At 45.9% G+C, this 26,823-nt stretch overlaps 2 protein-coding genes across 6 annotated transcripts in view; one reads left to right on the forward strand and one right to left on the reverse strand.

Annotated features, from left to right (window-relative positions):
* The window catches only part of POM121C (POM121 transmembrane nucleoporin C), a 49,921-nt gene extending 24,952 nt beyond the window's left edge, over window positions 1-24,969 (forward strand). For 4 of the 5 annotated variants that reach the window (XM_060284802.1, XM_060284803.1, XM_060284805.1 and 1 more), the window contains 12 exons: window positions 3,518-3,733; window positions 4,038-4,196; window positions 5,808-5,888; window positions 7,331-7,502; window positions 16,130-16,221; window positions 16,871-16,944; window positions 17,800-17,924; window positions 18,039-18,141; window positions 18,390-18,566; window positions 19,472-21,142; window positions 22,296-22,418; window positions 22,774-24,969. In XM_060284802.1, coding sequence (XP_060140785.1) covers window positions 3,518-3,733; window positions 4,038-4,196; window positions 5,808-5,888; window positions 7,331-7,502; window positions 16,130-16,221; window positions 16,871-16,944; window positions 17,800-17,924; window positions 18,039-18,141; window positions 18,390-18,566; window positions 19,472-21,142; window positions 22,296-22,418; window positions 22,774-22,871 — 3,091 coding nt within the window. In that variant the 3' untranslated portion in view covers window positions 22,872-24,969. Of the gene's footprint in view, window positions 1-1,694; window positions 2,343-3,517; window positions 3,734-4,037; window positions 4,197-5,807; window positions 5,889-7,330; window positions 7,503-16,129; window positions 16,222-16,870; window positions 16,945-17,799; window positions 17,925-18,038; window positions 18,142-18,389; window positions 18,567-19,471; window positions 21,143-22,295; window positions 22,419-22,773 lie in introns of those variants that run through there. The other variant, XM_030872022.3, reaches the window with a different exon arrangement.
* Window positions 24,970-25,073: 104 nt separating this feature from the next.
* Window positions 25,074-26,823, reverse strand: part of NSUN5 (NOP2/Sun RNA methyltransferase 5) — a 30,696-nt gene continuing 28,946 nt past the window's right edge. The window contains exons 7-10 of the mRNA XM_030872023.2: window positions 26,033-26,211; window positions 25,615-25,825; window positions 25,398-25,538; window positions 25,074-25,322 (exon numbers count right to left, since the gene is read on the reverse strand). Of these exons, the coding sequence (XP_030727883.1) occupies window positions 25,208-25,322; window positions 25,398-25,538; window positions 25,615-25,825; window positions 26,033-26,211 (646 nt within the window). The 3' untranslated portion in view covers window positions 25,074-25,207. The remainder of the gene's footprint in view (window positions 25,323-25,397; window positions 25,539-25,614; window positions 25,826-26,032; window positions 26,212-26,823) is intronic.

Raw genomic sequence — 26,823 nt, forward strand, 5'->3', positions numbered from 1 at the left:
ATTTAAAGGACCCTTGCTGAGCAAGATACTATCTTCCTTCTTCCCTTATTGAAGTTTCTTGAATGGGACGTCCACAGCCGCTGCCTCCATTTCCTCATCTTCTATTCACTCTTTAACCCACTGCACCTTGACTTTGTCCCACTATTTCACTGATGCCAGTACTGTTTGAGATTTTTTTTTTTTTTGACTGCGCCGCACATCTTGCAGGATCTTCGCTCCTCAATGAGGGATCAAACCCAGCCCACAGCAGTGAAAGTGCGGAGTCCTAACCACTGGACTGCCAGGGAATTCCCAAGATTTTTTTCTTAAGGAACACAGCCCATACCCTTTCCTTTTCGAATGAAGTTTGGTATGAAATTACAGTATATTGAATAGATAGAAGCAGAATTGCCCTGGCAATGTGTTGGGGAAGAGAAGAACTGTTTGTTTTTCTCATCTCTCCCAGTTGCTCCAAAGGCATCTTTTTCTGAGCCTTTCCTATCTTTCCAACCTCCCTATTCCACCAAACATTGTAATCTCCAGCCATATCAAACTGTTTGCAAACTCTTGTGTCATACTCCTTTCCATCTCTGTGCTTCTGCAAAATCCTTCTTCATCTGCCTTCAACCTGCTTTAAGCCAGTTCTCTTAGCTCAAGTATCACCTCCCAGCCCATCTTCCCCTTTATCATTCCTTCCGTTTTTGTGCCTCTGTTATCACTCTTACCACGATGAATTGTAACTTTCTATTTACACATTTTTCTTCCCTGCTAAACTCAGGGCTTCTAGAGATCAGAGACCCTGTGTTTTCCCCCATTACTCTTTAATGTGTATCAGTAATAGAATGAGTAAATCAATGAATGAATGGCCAAGGAAGCTGAGCTAGGCCAAAGCCTAAATTAGCAGACCACCAAGTTTTTTTTAAAGTTTTATTAAGATATAATTCAAATACCACACAATTTCACAGCGTTGTGCAACAATCACCATAATCTAATTTTTAAACATTTTTGTCCCCGCCAAAAGTAAACTCTACCCTTCAGTAGTCACTCTCCATCCCCTGACGCCCAACACACTCCCCGGACCTAGACAAACACTAATCTACTTTCTCAGGCCACCAAACTTAACAAAGGTAAATTGATCACAAATCCTAAAAATCTACCCGATTCTGGAGCATAATGTGAAATTTGGTAGATAACTGCCCCCCTTTATCAATGTGTACTGCAGAAACGCAAACTTCTATTGCAGCTTCAGGTCTGATCTGCAGTTTATTAGACTATTAGGCAGTTTGATCGGGAATTTATTAGTACCAGATCCACATTTAATGAGGGTGGATAGTTTGGGTTGGTCTTGATTTTTACTATTGCTGTTGAAGTCAACTCCCTTTAGCAGTTTATACTTTGGCAGAAAACTGAGTAACTGAAAAAACTAGCAGCCTCAGGTAGCAATTGTGAAAGTGCCTGATAATCTCTTCTAGGGTGTTTAGGCCCCTAGAAAATAAGCATTACGTGAGTAGTCGCTTTCCGGAGCTTTTATTTCTAACAAGATTCTTCCAAGAGGCTCACCTCTGGATGGGTGCTGTGCGGGTGTACACGAGGGACAAGAATCACAACTCGGCGTTTAGCGAGGCGGCATTTTCTTTAATGGATCGGGTCTAGCGCGTCGCCCGGCAGTAGCGTTTCCCTACGCTATCGCTCGTCCGAGTCGCGTGCGCAGTGACGCAGTCGGCGCGCGGTGACGCGACGCGCGGCGCGGTGCACGCTGGGATATTTAAGTCTTCTCCGCGGCGCGGAGCCGCGATGTCTCCGGCGGCTTCGGCGGCTGGAGGAGGCGACCGACGGCGGCCGTTAGCGAGTGTCAGGGACGGCCGGGGCCGGGGCTGGGGCTGCGGCGGGCCGGCTGGGGCGGCACTTCTCGTCCTGTCGCTGCTCGGCCTCGTGCTGTACCTGGTGCCGGCGGCGGCTGCGCTGGCCTGGCTGGCTGTGGGGGCTACCGCGGCCTGGTGGGGACTGAGCCGCGAGCCCCGGGGTTCGCGCGCCTTCTCGCTGGTTCGGAACGCCAGGCGTCAGCGAACACTGCTCGCCTCGCCTCCGGCCAAGTCGGCAGTAAACGGAAATCTTCTAGAGCCGCGGAGCCTGCTGGAAGGACCCGACCCCGCTGAACTGCTCCTCTTGGGCAGTTACCTGGGCAAGCCAGGCCCCCCGCAGCCTGCCCCCGCCCCGGAGAGCAGGGACCTGCGGGAGAGGCCGGGCCGACGCCCACCCGCCCGCACCGCGCCGCCCGCTCAGTCGGCGCATCCCCGTGGCGTTCAAGTTCACTCCTTCCTCCCCACTCCTCTCCTCCGGTCCTCTAGGAGGCCTTCCCACCGGTAAGATAACCCTGATCTTTCCCACACTCTCCTCTCTGTCGACGGGCTTTGAATTAGGGACTTGACTTTCAAATCCAATTTTCTTTTTCATTAAGTCCAAAGTGGATTCTGTGTCGTTTTGCCATCTTAAACACCTTGATGCGTGTCAGTCGTCTCCTGCCCCCCTTTACCCTTTGGAATGAGATGTGATGCCACAGCTGTTTCCTTCCTTTTAGTTCTTAAACCTGTCTGAATTTTCATACAATATAGATTTAGCAGAATACTTGATAAACCATTAAGTATCCCTACTTCTAGTGAAAATGTCTTTATCTTTCGATTGTAGTCATAGAGTATGTTTTGTTAGATTTTTTTTCTTTGGACCACTAAGAGAAATTCTATGGTTAGCCGAGCTCAAAGAGGTGTTCCCAGGAAACACCTCTTTGATTGATAAAACTTGGTAGATAAAGATGATCAAATCAAAGAGACAGTTTCATTTAGTCCCAATAGCTGAGTGATACAAGAGAATACAAAAATTTGGTGAAACTATTAGATTCTTGAAAAGTACATTTATTTGAGAAGATGAATGTTTAGGTGTTATTAGGTGATAAAAATGTTTAACTTTGAGTGTATGTTACTGATGGATTAGCATAGAAGAGTGAAGCATTCTTGAAAAGTTTCTCCCTACACATCCTAACACACACTTTTCTTCCATCGTAGTTTACTTGTGTGGGCAAGGTTTTCAATTTCCCTCTCAAATTGTTGAAGTCCATTGTAGGGACAGCTGTTAAGCAGCTGTCACTTTCTGCCCTTAGACGAAATGGGGGAAAGTTGCCATAAAAATACCATGTGGGGCTTCCCTGGTGGCGCAGTGGTTGAGAGTCCGCCTGCTGATGCAGGGGACACGGGTTCGTGCCCTGGTCCGGGAGGATCCCACACGCCGCGGAGCGGCTGGGCCCGTGAGCCATGGCCGCTGAGCCTGCGCGACTGGAGCCTGTGCTCCGCAACAGGAGAGGCCACGACAATGAGAGGCCCGTGTACCGCAAAAAAAAAAAAAAAAAAAAAAAATACCATGTGTTCTTTGTTGCTTTGAAAGAGGTTTAAACTCTCTGGAAAATATCTGAACCCACGTGGTTCTTTAGTCATTTAAATTTTCTGACATTCCTTTAAGCTTCTTTGGTATCTCCCATTCTTCACAGGGATTGTGGGACTTTATCACATCGGTTTGTAATAACACCTCGAAGAAGATATCCAATTCAACAGACCCAATATTCCTTGCTGGGGGTACTTCCCACAGTATGCTGGAATGGTTATCACAAGAAGACTGTGCTATCTGCTCGTAATTCCAAAATGGTGTGCAGCCCAGTGACAGTGAGGATTGCTCCTCCAGATAGCAAATTGACTCGTTCTCCGATGTGAGTATTGTCGTTGGAAGAATAGACTCCTATTTGTCCACTTTATTCTTTGGTTATTCCTGTGACAAAGCAGAAAAAGAAGTAGCTGCTTATTTGAATGAGAAATCCCAAATTCTAGTAATTGAACCATCTTTTTGTTTTGTTTGCCTTGGATTGTAGCTTTAATTGCAAAGGGCAATTTCTGTGAGTGTATAAATTATACTTTTGTTTGTTGGTTAGCTTCTGATGTCCAGTGACTGAAGTCTGTGCTATATGGCATGGTAATTAAAATATCTTGATGCTGGAATCTTATCTTTCACTGTAGACGAGAGCAAATTATCAACTCAACACTGTCCTCACCATCAACTAGTGCCCCAGACCCATGTGCAAAGGAGACAGTACTGAATGCCCTCAAAGAGAGGAAGAAAAGGACAGTGGAGGAGGAAGACCAAATATTTGCTGATGGCCAGGAAAATAAAAGAAGGTAACAGTCCCAACAGAGTAATAACAGGCCTCTCAGGTGGGCTTCTGGGATTTGTTGAAATATAGATCACTCTCCAGAAGATCTAGAGGCCAGCTCCAGTTTGTGGCCCTTAGTAGGTCCTGTTCTTTGGCTTTCATGGAAGAGCTTGGTAACAAGGGCTTTAATGCTGTTCATTTCCTAAGACACATGTTAGATAAATTTTGTAATTTACCTTTTCCATAAGTACTAGAGATACGCCAATAACTGTTAGCCATGTTAGCCTCATACTTTTGATACAAACATGTTAAATTTTATTTTTGAGAGAGCATGCTTAAAGTCTTCGCCTCACAATCTCGTGCTGTTTAATTATTTGGGTAACCACCAGTTGCAGTATTGTGATTGTGCTGAGGGGAGTGCTTGGCAAAGAAAAGTGAGGACTAGGGTATGGTAGACTTACTAGTAATGAGAGTAAAACCAATTTCATTATTTTGTTTTCAATAACTTAATGAAAATGAGTGTTAAGGCTTTAACAGGCTGCAAAGGAGTAAGTTAAGGAGTCCAGTCATTTTTCTAATTCAATAAATTGAGTACCCACTATGTGCCAGAGCCTATTCTAGGTAGAGCGGAGAGAGCTTTGAACAAGACGGAGTCCTCATGGGACTTGTTTGAGGAAAAGAGACCAAAAAATAAGGATAATAAAATAAGCAAGATAATTATCAATTATAAGTGTATAGAGATAAAAAACAGAGTGATATAACAGAGGGTAATGAGAAGGAGGCTTCTTTATATAAGGTGGGCAAAGAAGTGCTCTCTGAGGAGACAGTGGACCCCACATGTAAAATCATTGGCCCCATTACCTAGAGAAGATTGTTCATATCCTATAGGTTCAAAATTGGTCAGCTTTGATACTGTAGGTGACAAAATTGAGTAGGGAAATGTTAATCAGTGCAAGTGTATGTATGTAACGGGAAAATCATGTTATCATGACTAGAGATAGGATTGACAAGTGAGCAATTTGAGCTAATGTCAACTAGCTAAGTAGGAGTGGCAGGGGGTGGGGAGGTGTGGAGGTGGGAGAAGAAATAACTTTTTATGGTGCAGATAGGTTTCTCATGTTCTGCAGGGTGGTAATTTTGCTTGACCCCAGTGAGCCTATAAATGAGGATTCTGTACTATCTTTCCCATGATGGGAATATGCAATGATTCTGTGCACCATGCATAGGCCCTTCTTGTATGTGATATGTAAAGTTTTTCCTTAATAGACTTGCCATATTAACCTCTAGAGCACTATAGGATGTGTGGGTTAATCCCTAAAGGGTTGTTTTTGTTTTCAGTTTGGGGACGGTAGGATGTTAAATTTGTGATTCTGATACTTTGGTGAGAAGTTAGCAAATAATTGATACACCTGAAGAGTTCAAAAGGTCTTGAAGTATTTTCATACTTTTCTTACTGCCTGGACACTGTTAGCATAAATTTACCTTTTGGAATCTTTGGAGTTGAAGCATTCCCCTTCTTGTCTAGCATGGAACCTATGCTTCATAGGAATAGTATAGGGTCCCAAGAATATGGGAATATGATTTAAGGGGAAAGAAAAGTAACTTCATTTAATTAAGAGTTTTTTGATTTGACTAGGCGCCATGATAGCAGTGGGAGCGGACATTCAGCATTTGAGCCCCTGGTGGCCAACGGAGTCCCTGCTTCTTTTGTGCCTAAGTAAGTGAGCATCCATGGGTGAGATACAGACTGTTTGGAAAAAGGGAATCATCAGAGTTACTGTCCTGTAGACTTTCTTTGCTTTTTTGCATTGTTTTATTAGTTCAGGTTCAAATCTTTGAAGTCAGAGAGGAACATTTTGAGTAATTTGCCACAATAACTATCTTCTAATTCCTTTTAATATTTTTTCATTGATATGGATAAAACACACTAAGGCTAAGAGGGTTTATAAATATATTTAATAACCAAGTATATAAACAGAAAGATCACAAGGTTTGTGCAATGGATAAAATGTAACAATATGAAATTTAAGGTAAATATTAAATCTCTACATTTGAGTTTAAATACATTTGAGGAGGAATTGGCTGGGAGGAAAAGTGGCTCAGCAATATGTGTGAAAAGCCTTGTGGTAACGTATATGCTTAATTTGAGTCAGCAGTATGCTATGGCTGCCAAAAAAGCTAATGTGCTCCTAGTCTGCGCTGATAGAAGAACAAAGACTAGAATGAGGCCGGTGAGTGGTAGTCTTGCTCGTCTTAGCTCTTCTCAGATTGTCTGTGGAGTGGGTTTGGTTTGGTGTACTACACTGTAAGCATGTACACAAACTGAAATGCATTCTGAGTGGAGCAGCTAAGATTTTATGGGCTGGTGGTGGGTAAGGCAGTTTTGAAGGGGTATGAATACTAGCCCAGAGGAGAAAAATCTCAAGGAGAATAAGGAAATTTGGATAATGGTCTCCAAACTATGGAAGGACTGTCACGTGAAAAAAGAAAAACAGTTTGCTCAGTTTGGCTCCAAATAGTATCCATGGGTGAAAGTTAGAGGAAATACATTTTCATCCAGTATAAGAATAAACTGGTCCGTGGTTGAGTATCATAACAGGGGTTGGATGACTTATTCTACAGGAAAGATGTACAGGGAATTTCTGTTTCAGTTGTAAGCTGAGAAAAAATGGTTGGTTTCTCTTAACTCTGATTTTTAAAAAAAACAGTTTTATTGAGGTATAATTGGCGAATAATAAACTGCCTGTTCAAAGTGTACAAGTTGATAAGTTTTGACTTGCATACACCTGGGAAACCATCACTGCAGTCAAGATAATGCATGCAAACATCACCTCCAAAAGTTTCCCCATGCCCCTTAGTAATACCTCCCTCCATCCTGTCCGCATCTCCAGGTGTCTGCTGATCTGTTTCCTGTCACTGTAGATTAGTGTGCATTTTCTAGAATATTATATCAGTGGACTCATATATTTGATTTTTAAAATATTTGGCTTTCTCTTCTTGACTGTCAGATATATTTAGCCAAACTGTTAATAATAAAATTAAGAGCATTATGCTCTTTTATTAAGTTTGTTTTTTTTTAAGGAAGATTTTGTGTCCATGGACAAAGCCTTAAAAGAAGGTCTTTAATAATACATCTAACTATCTTCCCCTTTTTATTAGGCCTGGGTCTCTGAAGAGAGGTCTCAATTCCCAGAGCTCAGATGATCACTCGAATAAGAGATCCCGCACCTCTTCTGTGAGCTCCTTGACAAGCACATACACAGGTGGCATCCCTAGCTCCAGCCGCAATGCCATTGCCAGTTCTTACAGTTCTACTCGAGGTCTCTCTCAGGTACTTTTGTCTTGCGCTGTGGGAGAAATGGGTTCCTAGCATTAATTAATCGATCAGCCAGTGTTTACTACCTGGTAGTTACTACCTGGTTATCTGTAGATATCTTCTGTCTGTCAGATATTGGGATTACCACTAACAGAAGATACAAACCCTTGAGTGATAACTATAGACCAGTGGAACAGAATAGAAAGCCCAAAAAGTAAAGCAATCATATGTGGAAACCTGATACAAGACAAATGGGCAAAGGACGAATAATTCGGTAAATGATATTAATTTAATCAAAAGGTAGATTGACTCCAGATTGCATTGGATCATAAAAGAAATTTATCCTATAGGCATTGAGAATTTAATGAAAGTTTTAAAAATATGAAGTGGTTGGGGCTTCCCTGGTGGCGCAGTGGTTGAGCGTCTGCCTGCCGATGCAGGGGATGCGGGTTCGTGCCCCGGTCCGGGAAGATCCCACATGCCGCGGAGCGGCTGGGCCCGTGAGCCATGGCCGCTGGGCCTGCGTGTCCGGAGCCTGTGCTCCGTAACGGGAGAGGCCACAGCAGTGAGAGGTCCGCGTACCGCAAAAAAAAAAAAAAAAAAAAGAAGTGGTTGTAATTCTTTTTTAGAAAGAGGATGTAGTATAGCCTAGGGAACAGAGCAAGCTTTGCTACCAGACAGATGTGGGTTCCAGTCTTGGCTCTGACACCTAGTAGCTCTGGGGCCTTGGGCAAGTAAATCACTTAAACTCTCTTTGTCTCATTTCTAAATCATTGTTGTAAAGACTGAAGGTAGTGTTTGAAAAGTACCCATTACAGTGCCTGTTAATAAGTGGGTACCCAATATGTTGTCGCTAGGAAAAAATAAAGCATGTGTGGAGGAAGATTTTCAAGGGGAGAAAAATTTTGAGATAAGTTAATCTATCCAGAAGACTCTTACAGTAATATAAATGAAAGATGAGTGTGATAGGTGAGGAATAGTATTTAATTTGTGTCTCTTATGAGTGAGTTTGAGCAGCTTTTCATATACAGTACTAGAGAAACATATTCCAAATGAACTAAAGATTTAAATGTAAAATAGAAACCATAAAAATAAATGTTTGCAAAAGCAGGCTTCTCGGAATTCCCTGGTGGTCCAGTGGTTAGGACTCGGCGCTTTCACTGCCGGGGGCCCTGGTTTGGATCCCTGGTGGGGAAACTTAGGTCTCACAAGTGGGAGCATCAGTTGGTACAGTTCCCTAGAGGGCAGTGTGGCCATTGTTATTAGCATTAGAGATGCACATGCCCTTTGATCCAGCAGGTTTACTTTTAGGAATTAACCCTACACATATACTCAAAGACATATACAAGGGTGTTGATTGTAGCATTATTTTTGCAGAAGCTTGGAAACAATGTAAACATACCTTTTTAAGGGGCTGGTTGAATGACTTACATTATTTCCATAAGTTGAAATACTGTGTAACTGTTAAAAACAGTAAGGCAGCTTTAATAGGCACTGATGTGAATGAGCTCAAAATATTATATTTAAAAAGCATGGTGCAGAACTGTGTGTATAGTGTCCTCTATTCATGCTGCTGGTTTCTTTAATCTTTTGATGTGCATAGAATAATGTTGACAGGAAACTGTAATAGAAGCTGTAATAACTATTGGATAGGAAGGAAACTTTTTACTGAATTCTTGTTGGAATTTGTAACATGTGCTACAATATTACCTTTCCTGGTTTCAGAATTTTTTTTAAGTATAGATAACCGTTAAGTAAAAATTCCCCTGTCCTGGCTATCTCAGTGTCCATCCCATAGGCACCTATTGTTAACATTCCTACTATGTATGTAAACACAGATGATACACAAGATTTCTGGTCTGTTTAACAAAATGGAATCATAGCATATATGGTTTTTCTACATCTTTTTTAATCATTATATATTGCATAGCATTCCATGTCATGTAATCTATCTAACAGCTGTTTTAAAATTAGAGTATAATGTGCAGAAAAACAAATATAGATGTACAGCTTCATGTAACTACCACCCAGGTCAAGTAATAAATCATTTTCAACATGCAGAAGCCCCTCTCATACCCACTCACAGTTACTACTTCTTCCCTTCTTCCTTCCTCAATATTAGCATCATATATAGTTTTCCCTGTTTTTGAATTTTATATAAATGGAAATAGAATATGCTTTCTTCTGTGTTTGGCTTCTTTCATTCAACATTTTACTTGTGAGATTCATTCATGTTGTTGCATGTGGTCATAGGTCTTTCATTTTCATTGCTGAATACTGTTGCATTATATGAATATACCACAATTAATTTATCCATTCTACCATTGGACATTTGAGTTTCTAGTTGGGAGCTGTTACGCATAATGCTGCTATGGACATTCTTGTATACGTTTTTTTTTTTTTAATTTAAGCATAGTTGATTTACAATGTTGTGTTAATTACTGCTACACAGCAAAGTGATGATTGTACATAATATACATCCTTTTTTTAAAAAATTCTTTTTTGTTATGGTTTATCATAGAATATTGAATATAGTTCTCTGTGCTATACAGTAGGATCTTGTTTATTCATCCTGTATATAAAAGCTTCCATCTGCTAACCCCAACCTCCCACTCCATCCCTCCCCCAACCTCCTCCCCCTTGGCAACCACCAGTCTGTTCTCTGTTTGTGATTCTGTTTCTGTTTCATAGATAGGTTCATTTGTGTCATATTTTAGATTCCACATGTAAGTGGTATCATATGGTATTTGTCTTTCTGACTTCACTTAGCATGATAATCTCCAGTTGCATCCATGTTGCTGCAAACGGTATTATTTCGTTCTTTTTTATGGTTGAGTAGTGTTCCACTGTATATATGTACCACATCTTCTTTATCCATTCATCTGTTGATGGACATTTAGGTTGTTTCCATGTCTTGGCTGTTGTGAATAGTGCTGCTTTGTATAAGTCTTTTTTTTCCCCCGTACTGCACAGTTTGTGGGATCTTAGTTTCTCGACCAGGAATCGAACCTGTGCCTCCTGCACTGGAAGCGCAGAGTCCTAACCAATGGACCACCAGTGGTCTAGGGTTATTCCCTGTATAATTCTTTTCAAGGTGATGTTTCAGCTGATTCTCCTACCAGCGCAGTATGAGATTTTGTTCCTGTGTTTATACATCTTCACTAACACTTGGTGTTGCCTGTCTCTTTTAATTACCCATTCCAGTGAGTGTGAAGTAGTATTTCATTGTGGTCTTAATTTGTATTTCTCTGATTAATAATGAAATAGAGGTATCAACTGTTCATTGGCCATTTGTATTTTCTTTTTTATGAAGGGCCTGTTCAAGTTTCTTGGCTCTTTTCTATTAGGTTGTCTGTCTTTTTCTTACTGATTTTTGTAAGGTCTTTATATGTTCTAGATACAAGGTCTCTGTGAATTATATGTGTTGCAACAAGTAAGTGTCCTACTCTGTGGCTCACCGTTTCATCCTTTTCACTTATGGTTAGTGTATTTTGTGTACTGTTGAGGAAGTCTTTGCCTGCCTAAGGTCATGATGATATTGTCTTATGCTACGTTCTAGAAGCTTTATTATTTTTCCTTTTTAAATTTAGATCTATAATCCTCTTGAAATTGACTTTTTTTTTTTTTTTTTTTTGGCGGTACGCGGGCCTCTCACTGCTGTGGCCTCTCCCGTTGCGGAGCACAGGCTCCGGACGCGCAGGCTCAGCGGCCATGGCTCACGGGCCCAGCCGCTCCGCGGCATGTGGGATCTTCCCGGATCGGGGCATGAACCCACATCCCCTGCATCGGCAGGCGGACTCTCAACCACTGCGCCACCAGGGAAGCCCTTGAAATTGATTTTTATGTGTGATGTAAGGTAGGGATCAAAATTAGTATTTTTCCATCTAAATATCTATTTGACTCAGCAACGTTTATTGAAAGGCCCGTCCTTTTCCTATTGCTCTGCAGCACCACCTTTGTCATAATTTGTGTCAGTATATCTGTAGATCCATTTCTGTTGATAGATTCTGTTTTGTTGCACTGGTCTGTTTTTCTGCCCCGTGCCACACAGTCTTTAAGTTTTGATATCTAGTAGAGTAAGTCATCCAACTTTCTCATTTCTCTCATTCCTCTTGAGAATTGTCTTGGATCTTGGCCCTTTGCATTTCTATATAATTTTATCATCTTGTCAATTTCCATACCAAAAACTTTGCTAAGATATTGATTGGGATTGCCCTTAATCTACCAATTATTTTGGAGAGAGTTGACATTTACAATATTGAATCTTGCAGTCCATGCACATGGGGTAGTCTTCAGTTACTTACATCATCTTTAACTTATCTGTGTAGTGGTTTTACATATTTTTTATTACATTTATTCCTAGGTACATGTTTTTGATGCTATTATAAATAGCATATTAGAAATTTGTTACTGATATATAGTAATACAACTGATTTTTGTATTCAGAAAATTTGCTAAATTCTGAATATTCATCTGTATATTCTTTAGGATTTTTGTATGTACATCATGTTGTCTACAATAATAACAGTTTTTTTCTTTCTTTTTAATTCTAGTATTGTTTTTTCTTTTTAGTTTTTTAGAAATTAATTTTTAAAATTTATTTATTTTTGGCTGTGTTGGGTCTTTGTTGCTGCGCGCGGGCTTTCTCTAGTTGCCGCAAGCGGGGGCTACTCCGTTTTGGTACACGGGCTTCTCATTGCGTTGGTTTTTCTTGTTGCGGAGCACGGGCTCTAGGCATATGGGCTTCAGTAGTTGTGGCATGCAGGCTCAGTAGTTGTGGCTCGTGGGCTCTAGAGCGCAGGCTCAGTAGTTGTGGCGCACAGGCTTAGTTGCTCCACGGCATGTGGTATCTTCCTGGACCAGGGCCAGGGCTGTCACCCATGTACCCTGCATTGGCAGGCAGATTCTTAACCACTGCGCCACCAGGGAAGTCCTTGAATATTATCTTCTTACATACTTTTTTGTTGTTTTGTTTTACTGTCAGACATTGGAGGGGTGGGGGGACAATGACTTGAAGCTCTGAATGATAGTATCTTCCTCCAGAGAGGTCTGTCTTTTGCCTCTGGCAGGCAGCTAGGATTGGGACAGATTACCCCTGTACAGTTGGAACTGACATGATTCTGAGTTGGTTGTCAGTTCTTGTGAGGGCTGGTTTATTTCTGATTTGCCCTGTACCCTACTATGTAGCCTTTGGGATTCGAACCAAAAGCCTAAGGTGTATATTAGGGCCCCTCTACTTTGCAAAGCCCTGAATTCCGGTTTTTGTCTTCCCAGCCCTACAGGGCTGCCGAAAGCTTTTCTCAGCCTCTCAACTGCAGCTTTTACTTTTGGAAGGAGCAGTCGCCCTGAGGCTCCTCACCTGCTGGCTCCTCTCCTCTGTCTTACCTCCACAGTGTCTCACTGCCTTGGAAGCTCTCCATACCACCATACCTTCAAACATATGTATTTTATATTTTCTTCAGCATTTTTTGTTTGTCCTCCACAGCAGGGTTGGTCTGAAACAACGTAGTCAATATGTAATAACCCATAATGGAAAAGAATCTGAAAAAAAATGTATACACACACATATATGTATGTATAACTGAATCACTTTGCTATACACCTGAAACATTATAAATCAACTATATATCAATAAAAACTAAGTAAATGGTGCTTATGCATTAAAAAACAAACAAACCCATAGCCTGAAACATGGTCAGATTTTGTTTTAAAGCACCCTCACCCCTGGTAGAGCCTGTGACGTCAGTACGGCAAGTAATATACTCACTGACACTAATAGCTTCTGGGTGTTTTATTGTAAGTAGTTACCAGTCCCCTGTTTGTGTGTGATATTTGAATATATAATGCTGTCAGAAGGAGAAGTTCTAGAACGGAGAGCATAGTGTACTTTCAATTTTGATCATAATTATCTTTGAAATGGTCCATGGCATGAGTTATTTTAAATTATCAAGAAAGTAAGGAAGTCATTGGAAGCGGAGATTAGAGTAATATGAAAGTTCTTTATCTTGAAACTTCTCTTTCAAAGAAATGTGTACTGAAGCAGTAAACATGCCCAGTAGTCAACAGAGATGACAGCCCTTCTATTTGGTGCAAGTGGTAGTAGAGATATTTGACTTAATTGTATTTTTCCAGAGGAGCAGTAGTATATACCCAACCCACAGCTACCCAAACTAGAAGTTCTAGCTTTGATATTATAAAATCATTACAAATATTAGACTGGTGCCAATTAGAGAAAGTGAACTGTCCTTAGATCTCATTGTGCGTGACATTGATATCTTTGTAAGTCTTATATAAGACTTGTCATTTTCCAAAGTAGGAATAGTAACCCTGGCCTTCAAAACCTCAAAACCCTAGCTTGCATTTCTGACCCCATCCCTTATTATTCCTTTACATATACCCTATATTTAAGTCAAAGCAGCATATTTGTTATCTTGTAAGAGCACCTACTTCCTGCTTTGTTGCCTTTTCTTGTCCTGTTCTCCATCCGGAATCATGTGTCCATCCTACTGCAAGCCTGTAAAGTTTGTCTTTCTTCAGGTGTTTTTGTCAGATTATGAAGGACCATCACAAATGTCACCTTCATCCTTTATTATTCTTCTAACCGAACTCTGCATAATCTCTCTCTTCTTGGACTCCTTTTTAGAGACTTCATTCATCTCTTGTCTATTATAGTCAATTTGTGTACCATCCTATCTCTTTTCTAGATTATAAATTTATTGATGATGGGAATGGTCTTGCTTCTATTCTTTGTAAAGTATAAAGGATAGTACCTTTATGAAATAGGAACTTGACAAAAATTGAATTACAGTGCAGAACTAAATTGACTGCTGGATACATAGATTGTTTCTTTTTATGACTTGCCTTGGTATAGCCTTTGCCCACTTTTCATTTGATATGTTTATTATGTTTATATGGAATTGCAAGACTTTCACTTTTACATGTTAAGGATATTAACTTACCACTTTAGTTGAATATATCTACCTTTTAATTTTGTTTCTAGTTATGTTTTTATTTCATTTTGGAGTGTTTTTGTTTCCTGTCCACATACATTTTATTTCTAGTTTATGGAAACATTACTGTGGTTGAAAATTCAGATGGTACAGAGTATATATAGTAAAGTCTCCTTCCCACATGGAGACATTTTTATTTAGAGAGGTTCTTAGTTGCCCTACGACAGTCTGTCAGTTTTCTCTCCTTTGTTTCTGGAATAGAAAGTCTTTTCCCTACCCCAAGTTATTTAAGAGCTCATTTGGTTTTTTTAAATAGTTCTTTATGACACCTGGATTGTGTGTGTGTATAGTCTATGAAGTAGAGATAGAACATTTTCCTCCTAATTGTTGAACCAGGTTGTCTTCCACCCTGGCTAAAGGTTAGAATCACCTTTGGCACTTCGTTAAAAATACAGGTGTGAGGCCTAAGCACTTGTTGTTTTTTCAGATGGCTGTCCTTTCTCGTTATTTACCTGAGCATAACGTAAAAAACTATTACTGATTTCAGCTTTTTCCTCAAGCTTATTCTGAGTCTCGGTTTCCTGACATTAGTCTTATGGAACTACTCTACTGCTTTACCACCTGTCTTTGATTTAAAACCCTCTTTACCTTTTTAAAATTTTTATGAAGTATTGTTGCCTCCCTGTTTGTGCTTATATGATGCAATTTTACTAAGTAAGAAATCACTAGAAGCTTCTCAGTAGGAAAATTGCCTATGGTGATAGTTCAGTATCTTTGTAAATAGGCCAGAGACAGTGAACCTATTTGCAGAGAGCTGCTCTTTGTCAAGTACTTTGCTGCTAGGCCTCTTCGAAGGAGGCAGAGATGAAAACAGACTACCTTTGCTATCAGGGGACTCCACTTGGTGAAGAGACAGATGCATGGATAATTATAACGATAAATACCACTGATGCTGCAAAAGTCATAGATGTCATGATCGTATATATGTGTGTGTATATATATATATATATATATTTTTTTTTTTTTTTTTTTTTTTTTTTTTTTTTTGCAGTACGCGGGCCTCTCACCGCTGCGGCCCCTCCTGTTGCAGAGCACAGGCTCTGGACGCGCAGGCCCAGCGGCCATGGCCCATGGGCCCAGCCGCTCCGCAGCATGTGGGATCCTCCCGGACCGGGGCACGAACCCGTGTCCCCTGCATCAGCAGGTGGACTCTCAACCACTGCGCCACCAGGGAAGCCCCGTGATCGTATATTTTAAAAAAATAAAGTTAATAAAGTAAAACTGAAAATTTAATGAGAGCAAAACTAAATTAGTTTATTAGCTTATCTTCATTGGAACAGTTTAATTTACTTTTATCATTTCCACAGACAATATAGAGTAAACGTGTATGCACATCATAGCTCTAAACCATTACTGAATGTGACAGTCCCCTTTTTAATATACGCCAGAAGTACATTCATTCCTTCTACATTTATTAGTTAGCGTTCCGTTAGTTTTTCAGGCTTTTTCTCCTGTAGTTAATACTGGCAATTGACTTTCTTTTCAGGAGCCTTCCTTCACAAAGAAATATTTTTTTAGTTACCTAAAAGGAGATTTTATATGCAGTGATAAATAGAACCACAGCATTATATTGAAGGTCAGATGATAAACTATCAACTAGGGTCAGTCACGTTATTTGTGTTTGCCTTTTAGCTGTGGAAGAGGAGTGGACCCGGTTCATCTCCCTTCTCTAGCCCAGCCTCATCCCGCTCCCAGACACCAGAGCGGCCAGCAAAGAAAATAAGGTAATCCATTATTGTTTGCTGCGTGGATTACTGAGCGGTCAGGAAAAGAGGGACGTTTACTCGGCTGTTAGGCTTTCTGCAACTCTGATTTGGAGGATCAAAGAAATTAACATCCAGAGGACAGGGAAAGGCCCGCCTGAATCGCTCTCATCTCTTACAGTTCTTTTGTACCAACTGTAGAGGCCTCTGGCTCTCTTCCTCACACTGTAGCGTGAGTGACAGGGGTGCAAGAGTAGAGGCCACACAGAATAGAATGAACAGAGCAAACGATGTCATCGGGCAGCGGACTTCCATGTTTTTGACTCCAGCTGACCTTCTAGGTACCTACAGTCAAGTTGAATGTCACTCTGTTAGGGATCAGATCTGTGACTAGAACTTTCAGGGACTTGGTGGGTTGTAAGTAAGGTTTTGAAGATCACTGATTTGTGCTTGTTGTAAGACAAAGGTTTCTCCTTGGTTTCCATGAACTGCCTCCATTCTTTTCTGTTGGAATTTTCTTTTGACTTCTTTTATTTTTTCTCCTGGCATACTGAGGTCTTATATCATGGTTGTTCTAGACCAGTTGGTAGGTAAGCAGGTACAAGAAGTTATCCAGTACTTTTTGTCAGCAAGTCTTTCTTAAACTTAATTCTGCCTTTTCCTCCTACAGAGAAGAGGAGCTTTCTCATCATTCTAGTTCTTCAACTCCATTGGTAACAGACAAGGAGTCCCAGGGAGAAAAGGGTGAGTTGATGAATGCACTAGGGTGGCTTTTGGTGGTGGAAGTGTTGAGCATTGCCTTGTGGACGGCCTGTTAGATACAGAGACAGGAGTTTCTGTCCTTCAGAAATTTATAGTCAGGTAAGGGAGAAAGGTGACACAGACAGGTACAGTATAACGTGTGGTAACGGTGGGCTACAGATAAGCTTAGGTTGAGGTATCTGTGACCAATCCAGATAATTATTGTCCAGCAAGCAGTTGTATACCTGCATTTGGAGCAATTCTGCCTTTATATCCTCTTGACTATATAATCTTTTTTTGTGTGTGCGGTACGTGGGCCTCTCCCACCATGGAGCGCAGGCCCAGCAGCCATGGCCCATGGGCCCAGCCGCTCCGCGGCCTGTGGGATCCTCCCGGACCGGGGCACAAACCCGTGTCCCCCGCATCGGCAGGTGGACTCCCAACCACTGCGCCACCAGGGAAGCCCTTGACTATATAATCTTTCAGACACCATCCAAGAGCCCAAATCATGGAAGATCGAATCTTTCAGAGATACCCATTGAAAACTCAATGTTAAAAATGGGATAGGGCTTCCCTGGTGGCACAGTGGTTGAGAGTCCGCCTGCTGATGCAGGGGACACGGGTTCGTGCCCCGGTCCGGGAGGATCCCACATGCCACGGAGCAGCTGGGCCTGTGAGCCATGGCCGCTGGGCCTGCGCGTCCAGAGCCTGTGCTCCGCAACGGAAGAGGCCAGAACAGTGAGAGGCCTGTGTACCGCAAAAAAACCAAAACAAAACAAAATTAAAAAAAACGGGATAGACAAACCTATCCATTTCTGGCAGAGAGGAGGAAGAAAACAAGTCTTTCTTTTTTTTTAGTTGCAGATAAAACCACATGTAAGAAACAGAACTCGTGGAATTCCCCATCAACACCTGGCAGCTCTGGGCGGCGTAAACGGAAGGTTCAGTTGCTGCCCTCCAGGCGAGGGGACCAGCTGACCTTGGTATGGTCTTGTCCATCTACCTCTGCCCACCCCCACTTAACTCTGTCTTAGGAAGGCTAAACATAGGATTCTTCCAGTTTCTCCTGATTGACAACTTCTTTTTCTCTTTGGTAGCCTCCACCTCCCCAGCTTGGTTATTCAATCACTGCTGAAGACTTAGACTTGGAAAAGAAAGCTTCTTTACAGTGGTTTAACAAGGTCTTGGAGGATAAGACTGGTAAGGAATGTAGATCAGTTTCACACCCCAGAGAGGGTTTGTTTCTTTTGGTTTTATTTTGGTCTTTCTCATCTAGGAAGTCCATTTGGGTCCTCAGTGGAATCTGGAGAACAGTGAGCACTGAGACTGAAGGGAAGCCTTTCTAAATGAGTTGTCCTGAGGCCCTGAACTCCCCGTGCTCCATGATATGCCACTGGAAAGAATTCCCAAACAAGGGAGGACAATGTCATCTTTTCTTTCTTCCCTAGATGCTGCCTCAAACTCTGTCACTGAGAACCCACCTACCAGTCAGTCTTCTTTCACTTTTACCCTGCCTGCTGCTGGGACTGCTTCATCCCCAGCCTCCCTCCCAGCCCCAAGCACTAACCCACTGTTGGAGAGCTTGAAGAAGATGCAGAATTCCCCAGGCCTACCATCCCTCCCCGGTGAGTGGGAGAGCTTACTTTAGAGCACGTAACGACATCAGCCTTTGTTTAGGTGGAAGTAAAAGCACCATGCCCATCAGTTGCTGGAAATTGCTGCAAAGGTTGAACCTATTCTGACTTCCCAAACCTGAGCTGGTGCAGGCTTAAGAGCTTTAGAAATCTGTAGTCAGGACATTTAGGGAAGGGCTGCGACACTTAAAGCTGGGGAAGGCAGCTTAGCTCTGGTAGCCAGATAGCTCTTGATTTGAAACCCAGTCCCTTAGCTGCTCCGAGCCTTGTTGTCTTCATCTGTAAAATAAGAACAGTGCTCACCTCATGAGGTGTCCCTGAAGTATAAACGGTCACATGGTTAAGGTGTCTTGTCACATGCTTGCTAGACGGCAGGCACAAGGTAATAGGCTTCCAAGGACCTGCTGGCTGTTCCAGCCCCTTGCCTTCTTGGCACTGCATATATACACACTCCTCTACTGCACTTCATCATAGTGTAGAATATATTAGGTGTTCAGCCTCTCCCAGGGCTTATGGGCAGAGACCATCTCTTTCATGGTCATATGCTCTGTACTTAGCGCCTGGTGGGTGAATGTAATATAGTACATCTTTGTTAGATGAATAAGGTATATCTACATAATTAATTGGACTTGAGTTCAGGTAATTGGATTTTTCTCAGTTTCTACACATTTAACCCCCAACTGGGCCAGGTTTTATCCTCTTCTGTTTTTCTTATGACCTGTGAAGGGTAGAAATTATGAACACTTCTTTGACTTTCAGGAATGGACAGTTTAAAGGCCTGTGGTATAGATTTAGTCGTAATTGTTGACTGTTGAATCCCTAGCACTGTGCTAGGCATTGAACACTGCATCATGTTTGAGATATTCCAAATTCACTTTCTCTACTCTTCTTCCCAGAATCTGCTGGCGTGGCAACCACTGTGGCCCATTCGCCTCCGAAGACACCCAGCCCTCTGGCCCCTCTGGGCTCTTCAGAGTCAGCACCCCTTCCAGGCACCTCCGAAGACTCCAAATCCACCACCACTTTCTTGGGGCTGACCCCTGCTTCTTCCCCAGGACCAGTCACTGACGCCAAGTCACCTCCGGACCCTCAGGCTGAGACATCTGCCAAATCCCAAGCCCCGTCCGCCCCATCTCCCAGCCCCAAGCAGAGTATTCTGTTTGGAATGCTGAGCACCCCACCTGTTAACCCTCCTGCCTCTGCGGCCCCTGCTGTGTCTTCAGCATCTCCCATGTTCAAGCCCATTTTTGTGGTCCCACCTAAAAGCGAGAATGAGGGCCCCTTGCCCTCTAGCCCTTCCAAGGTCACAGCCGCGGCATCTTCCAGCTCAGCCGTCCCCATGACGACTAGCAGCCCACCCCTCACTTTCAAGCCTATCTTTAGCAACATGGGGCCACCTGCATCTGTGCCCATGTTAACTCCCTTCTCCCTCAAGCAAACAGCTACTCCAGCCACTACCACGAGCGCGCCTCTCTTCAGCGGCCAGGCTGGCGCCACCTCTGCAGTGGTGTCCATGACCACAGCCAGCGCCTCCGCAGACTCTGCTCCAAAGCCCGCGTTCAGCTTCGGTGTGCGCACCGCGACCAGCACCCCGAGCAGCGTGACTAGCACCACCGCTTCCGCCTCCCAGCCCTTCCTCTTTGGGACTCCCCCTGCTTCCGGTGCCAGCTTCACCCCAGCCGTGGGCCCCATATTCCAATTTGGCAAGCCTCCCGCCATGCCCGCTTCAACAGCAGTCGCCACCTTTGGCCAGTCCCTTCCCAGTGCCGCCCAGACCGCCCCCAGCAGCAGCAGCAGCAGCAGCAGCAGCACAGCCAGCTTTAGTGGCTTTGGCAGCACCCTCACCGCCTCAGCCCCAGTCAGCAGCAGCCAGCCCACGCTGACGTTCAGTAGCGCCACCGCCCCAGCGTTCAACATTCCCTTCGGCCCGAGCGCCAAGCCACCTCCCTCGTCCTACCCAGGAGCCAACCCCCAGCCCGCCTTCGGGGCTGCGGATGGGCAGCAGCAGGGGGCTGCCAAGTCGACCCCTGTCCCCAGCTTCGGCAGCTCTTTCACTTTCGGGAACTCTGCAGCCCCGGCCCCGACTGCGGCTCCAGCGCCAGCCCCGGCCCAGCCAGCCTTTGGTGGCACTGCGCAGTCGGCCTTCAGCGGTCTGAAGGCCACGGCCTCTGCCTTTGGCACCCCTGCCAGCACCCAGCCAGCCTTTGGCGGCACCACAGCTGCCTTCTCCTTCGGTGCAGCCACCACCTCTGGCTTTGGAGCTACAACCCAGACCGCCAGCAGTGGGACCAGTAGCTCAGTGTTCGGCAGCACAACACCATCGCCCTTCACATTTGGGGGACCGGCAGCCCCAGCCGGTGGTGGGGGCTTTGGGATCAGTGCGGCCACCCCAGGCACCAGCTCTGCCTCTGGAGCGTTCGGCTTTGGAGCGGGACAGAGTGGGACCACTGGCAGCACGACCCCTTTCGGGGGAGGCTTGAGTCAGAACAGCTTGGGCGCGCCCAGCCAGGGCACACCCTTTGCCTTCAACGTGGCCAGCACGCCGGACAGCAAACCTGTGTTTGGAGGTAAGGTCAGGAGTTGACTTGGTCTGCTGTGCGGCGTCTGTTCTTAGGGAGCTTTACGTTGTGGTAGTGAAGAAACAGGTGTTAAATGTGTAAATAGTGTGGCAGGTAGCAATAAAAGTATGTGATTGATGACTGTGGAGGGATGCCTTTCTGAGGAAGTAACAAATTTAACCTCCCAAGAAGAGCTTGGGCTGTGGCTGGGGGGAGGTGTGTGTGAGGGCACCGCAGGGCCTGTTGAAAGTGGTCGCTTTGGAGCTGGGGAGAAGATGGGATGGGATCGCAGGCAGCTTTGAGGCTGGAAAAGCGTGCTTGTGAAGTTACAGTGAGGCCATTCGGCACCGTTCTTTTTCCCCAGCGCCATTCAGTTACAAGATACAGACCTAAAATTAGTGGTAGCCGGCAAGGCCCGCCTGTTGCAACTCACCAAGTAAAGCAGCAGGGGCGGTGGCCCGGAGGTTCTCTGAGGCTGAGGAAAAGCAGGAGCCGGAGTTGCTGCGGTGGCGAGCGGGGAGCCAGTGCAGTGCCTGCAGGGGAGGCGGGAGTGGGGGGAGAGACGGGGGCCAGGCTGGGCCCCAGGAAGCCAGAAAGACGCCCGCCCCAGCCTGGCCCCCCACCCCCACCCCGGGACGAGGAAGAGCTGGGAGAGCAGGCGGCCCTCCCCGCGGGACTGGTGTGGATGGCAGCACTCAGTGAGGGCGGGGCGTTTTCTGGTGGCTGAGTCCCGGTGGGCCCCGGGGGGAGATCAGGGGACCCACCGGGTGGAGGGGAGGAGACCGGTGAACAAGGAGAAGAGGCATAACGCTTCTAGTCCTGGTGGAAGGGAGGTAACCGGGTCAGGCTACAGGTGGCGGTCCACTGACGGTCGCTGTGTCTGGTGGCCAAGGGAATGCAGAGGCCCTACGCCGTAGGTGGTCAGAAGGCAACCTGAGGGGCTTGTCTCCACCGCGGCACAGCTGTTAGCAGGCTGGGAGGCCCACCTGGGGCAACGCGTGTTAAGGCCTCCTTCCAGTAGGCTGAATGGGAGCTAAGGGGCCCTGCGGGGAAGGCCCTGCTGGGAGCAGACCCCCCCCCCACTAGGCTTATAACCCTCTGCTTTGAGGCCCTCTGCTCACCGGCCTGGTCTCTACAGTTCTCTGCTGTCTCTTCATCCTAGGCACCTCCACACCCGCCTTTGGTCAGAACACCCCTGCTCCTGGGGTGGGCGCATCAGGCAGCAGCCTCTCCTTTGGGGCATCCTCAACACCCGCCCAAGGCTTTGTCGGAGTTGGACCTTTCGGTAAGCGGCCAGTCTCCTCGTTGCCAGTGTGACCTGTGTATCTCCTCTCTGAAGATGGGGTGGGGTGGGCTGGCAGCTCCGGCTCTCCGAGCGCTGTCTGGGAGTCCAGCACAAGCCAGGTTTGGAGTTGGGCAGCAGAGATGAGAAGGAGCCAGACTGCTGGGACGCCAGGTAAAAATGCCTTCCTGGGCCTTGCTCCCAGCCTATCTGTGGTCTTGGGATTTTGCCTTTTTAATAAGCCCTCCCCCGGAAGAATTGCTAGAGCTTGGCGAGGCTTTCTCCCAGCATCCGGTGTTCTTTAGAGACTGCTCTCAGGTAGCAGCTACCCTGATGAGATCTTGTTGAATCTTTCCAGGATCGGCGGCTCCCTCCTTTTCCATTGGTGCGGGATCCAAGACCCCAGGGGCTCGACAGCGACTGCAGGCCCGAAGGCAGCACACCCGCAAGAAATAGCCTTTGCCCCTGCCCCCCACACCCCCGCCTCCCTTGCCCAAATCTGGACCTCAGCACCTGCTAGGAAGAGCCTCTGACCCTTCCAGTTCCATAACGCAGACCTGTCCCAGACCTCTGGCTTCGGCCACCAGGGAGGTGGTGGCAGCCCCAGGGGCTGTTTCCCTCTTCCAGGAAGCAGAAGCCTCGGGCCTTTCGAGGGAGGAGGGGGAGGCAGGATGTGGCGGGGCAGAAGCCTATTACTACCTTACTTGAACAGTTCCACTGGTGAGGCTGGAGAGAACTAAAGAAACATCTGTACATATCGTCCACTGCCTTCCCTGACTCTCGTTTAGTGTATGAGCTTGGTCAGGCGGCCTCCCTTCCCGCCTTTTCCCTGAGAGCCAGCTTTGCCGGAGGGCAGCAGGTAGAGCCCTCACCCACTTGCATCTCTGATATGCACTTGATGGGATTGGGGGGTGGATTATCCCTAAAACTTTACCTTGCTTGGCTTGGCTATAAAAAGTGGTTCTCCCCCTCTGGTCCCATTAGGGGATTCTGTTTCCCCATTTCTCGCTGCTTCATCCCTTACTGGTTCCTTGCAGGATCGATTCCATTTAAAATGATCCTGACTCTAGCTTTGCCTTTGGAGACCCCAGCGGGTGCTGCTCCTGCTGTTCCACTTCCTCCTGCCAAGTCCGAGCCGCTGTTTCATCCCCGACCCTCTCTGCCAGTTTGGCCCCTAAAAGCTTGGTGGCTCAAGACTGTTAGCCTGGCAGACCCAGGGGTGATACCTTCCCCAGGAGAGGGAAGCTCCTGGAGCAGGCAGGACGCCCCCGCTGCTTTCAGCTGCCTCCTTGCCCACCGTCCCCGTTGGCCTCATTGGGCTCGTCTGCCTCTCCGGGATCGTATGTCTAAAGCCTTGTCCTGTGTTATTTTGTCTGATGCTCACGTCTATTGCTCTTTGAATCGAGTTTGGAGGAAGAACTGAATTGTATGAGTGGCGGCATGTTGGTAGTGCCGGACTTACCTGTTTCTCAAGTTCCTGGGGCCTCGCTAATTGAATGTGGAAAGTAGCACCACTTATGGCTACAAGTGCCGAGTCCTGAATTTTCAAATGGTGTTTTGACTTTAAGGGCTGGCAGCCCAAGGAGGATGGGTCTGAGGGGAAGCAAAGGCCTCTTCCCTCTGCTGTTTCTTTCCCACCTGCCTAACTTCACCGTAGGCTAGATCACTTGTAGTATCTGTTAGAAAACCTAAATTAACCACATTTTAAAATGGTATCTTACTTCCTCCACCCCTTCCTTCCTTCTTCCTTGGTTCCAAAACCACATACCCCAGGCCCAAAACCCTTGCTGCCATGCCCATCCTCTTTGGGAGAAGTATGAATGCGTGTGTCTAAATTAAAAGGAAAAATATTTAAACATTTTTTAACAAAATAAAAATTTATTTTTGTATTTAAGCTAAATTGCCTTTTAAATTCCTTCAAGCTTGGTTCATTGAGGTGGTTAAGTATAAATGCTATTGACTAGAAATTTAGCTGTATAGTTAAGTTATGCCTGTGTGAAGAAGAGGCTCAAATGCTGTCCCAGGCAGCTTTCCTGAGGGACTAGAGCTCCTTCCGGAAACACAAAATGTAATTCTTATTTTATAAATAACGTGATGTAGATGTAACTAGTCCCCCTCCCCTTGGTGAATGAGCGTGAATGTTGTGTGGCAGGCAGGGGACTGTGCCTCCCCAGCCCCAAGGAGAGCTCTGTTAGTACTTAACTGTTGTGTGTGGAGCTGAGGAGGGACCCGAGCCTCAAACACCTGCGCCTATACCTTACATAAGGTAGCCCCTCTCAGCTTAGTACCTGCAGCTACAGCTAGGTAATTTACCTCGGTTCCACAGGCAGGACAGTTGGTCCAGGAGCCCCCTGAAGCGGGCGTCCTGGTGCAGCCTGAGTGTGAGCGCGTGAGTGCGGGTGTGGACATGTACGTGCACTGGACAGGGACGGGAGGCTGGGACTTTCCATTACAAATACAGACTGAATTCCTGTGAGTCTAGTTGGAATTTTTAGTATGAACGTGAGATTGTTCTCCTCGCTTATGTCATTAAAAAAAACTGTGATCTATCGTAGACCATGTCCTGCCTTTTATTTATGTGGGAAGCAGTGCATCTCACCAGCAAGAACAGAGCCCAGGGAAGGGACCCACAGCACAGGGATATCCGCTCTTTCCAGCTGGAGAAACGCGGTTACCAGTTTTCCTCCTCCAGCCATAAAAAGAGCCTTTGCAAACAAAACTGCTGCCTGGGGCTGAGGGCCTGAGACTAAGCTTGAGAGGAGGACCTGAGGGGTCAAGGCTCTGAGCACCTGCTACATGCCAGGCTGGGAGCTGGGAGCAGCTGTTGCTTTTCGCCGCCTCTTCTTTCTCTTTGGAGCTGGGTTGGGTGTAACTTCTGGGGCTGATGCTTCAGCCTGTGAGACGGAGCTGGAAGAAAAGAAGAGTGAGTTAGATGTGCCCCAATCCTCCAGCGTCTTCCAAGCAGGCCCCCTGCTCACTCACCTTGGCACCTCTACCCGTTCAAGTACAGCAGTGAAGAAGCCGCCAGTGAGCGTGGTCTCAGGGGAGGCCCGGAGGCAGTGCTCAGCACCTGGAAAAGTGCCAAGGCCTCGGTGCGGCCAGGAGGGGAGGACAGGAGCCAGCCTGCAGAGAGGAAATGGAACGGGCTTCTAAGTAAGAGGGCGGCCCTCGCCCCAAGACCCTGGTGGACACCCACTACCTGAAGGCTGCTGGGCTCTGCTGCAGGGCGGCTCGCACCACGTCTTCGTTCTCCTCCTGGTAGAGGGAGCACGTGGAGTAGACGAGGCGCCGCAGGGCGGGGAACGTGAGCGCGTGGCTCAGCGCCCGCTGCTGGAAGGCAGCCAGTGCTCGCAGGCGCTCCTGGCTCGGTACGCTGGTCCCGGGCTCCTCCAGCTGTCTGGTCAGCATCCCTAGGGAAGAGTGCTTTCACCACACGCTGCCTGATTTCGTATGAAATCCCCACATACAGATGAGCACATCTGACCATTCACAGGATAACCTGAGCCAGAACTAAACCCGAGACCAAAACGAACGACCACCACCACAGACACCCCCGTCCCCGCTCTAAGGCTGCTCTGGATCTGTGGGGCCCTTGGCCGCGTTTTCCCCCATCTCACCAGAGCCACTACAAGAAGGATCCAGCAAGATGTACTGGACCTGACGATAACGCTGGTCTGAGGGCGAGACCTCCAGGAAGTCCTGCTCAGCCAGCTCACAGCAAGAAACCCCGGCCCGGGCCAGCAGCGTAGCCGTAGAAGCCAGCCGCTTGGCATCCAGGTCAAAGGCAAAGATCTTCCTAGGGAGGAGGGCAGAGTTGAGGTGAACTGAGAATTTATGTAACACGTAAGAGCCCACAGGTCTGACACAGTGACACGTACCTGAAGTCAGGACACACAGAAAATCATACTTAAATGTCTTTAAATTCTCAATATTTAAAAAGGGTCAGTGGGGGACTTCCCTGGTGGTCCAGTGGTAAAGATTCCACCTTCCGATGCAGGGGACGTGGGTTCGATCCCTGGTCAGGGAACTAAGGTCGCACAGCCTGTGCACCACAATGACCGAGCTCGCGCACCTCAGTGAGAGCCCACGTGCCTCAAACTACAGAGCCCACGCCGCAATGAAAGATCCTGCACGCCTCAACCAAGACCCTGTGTGCCACAACTAAGACACGACACAGCCAAAAATAAATTAAAAAATTAAAGTGAGTCATGTGAAGTTTAAAACAAAGTTAAAAAAAGTAAAGGTCAGTGGTTAGAAATAACTGCCCAGGGCCCTCTGCCCCAAGGGCTAAGGGATTCACATCTCACACGTGTAACCCACTGGGAAGCTTAGGGAACTGCCCTAGGTCCACGAGGAAATATTTAAAGGGAAGACCTCCTTTCAGCCTTCATGACCTACTGGAGTTGAG

Source organism: Globicephala melas, chromosome 15, assembly GCF_963455315.2.
Source record: "Globicephala melas chromosome 15, mGloMel1.2, whole genome shotgun sequence".
NCBI lineage: Eukaryota > Metazoa > Chordata > Mammalia > Artiodactyla > Delphinidae > Globicephala > Globicephala melas.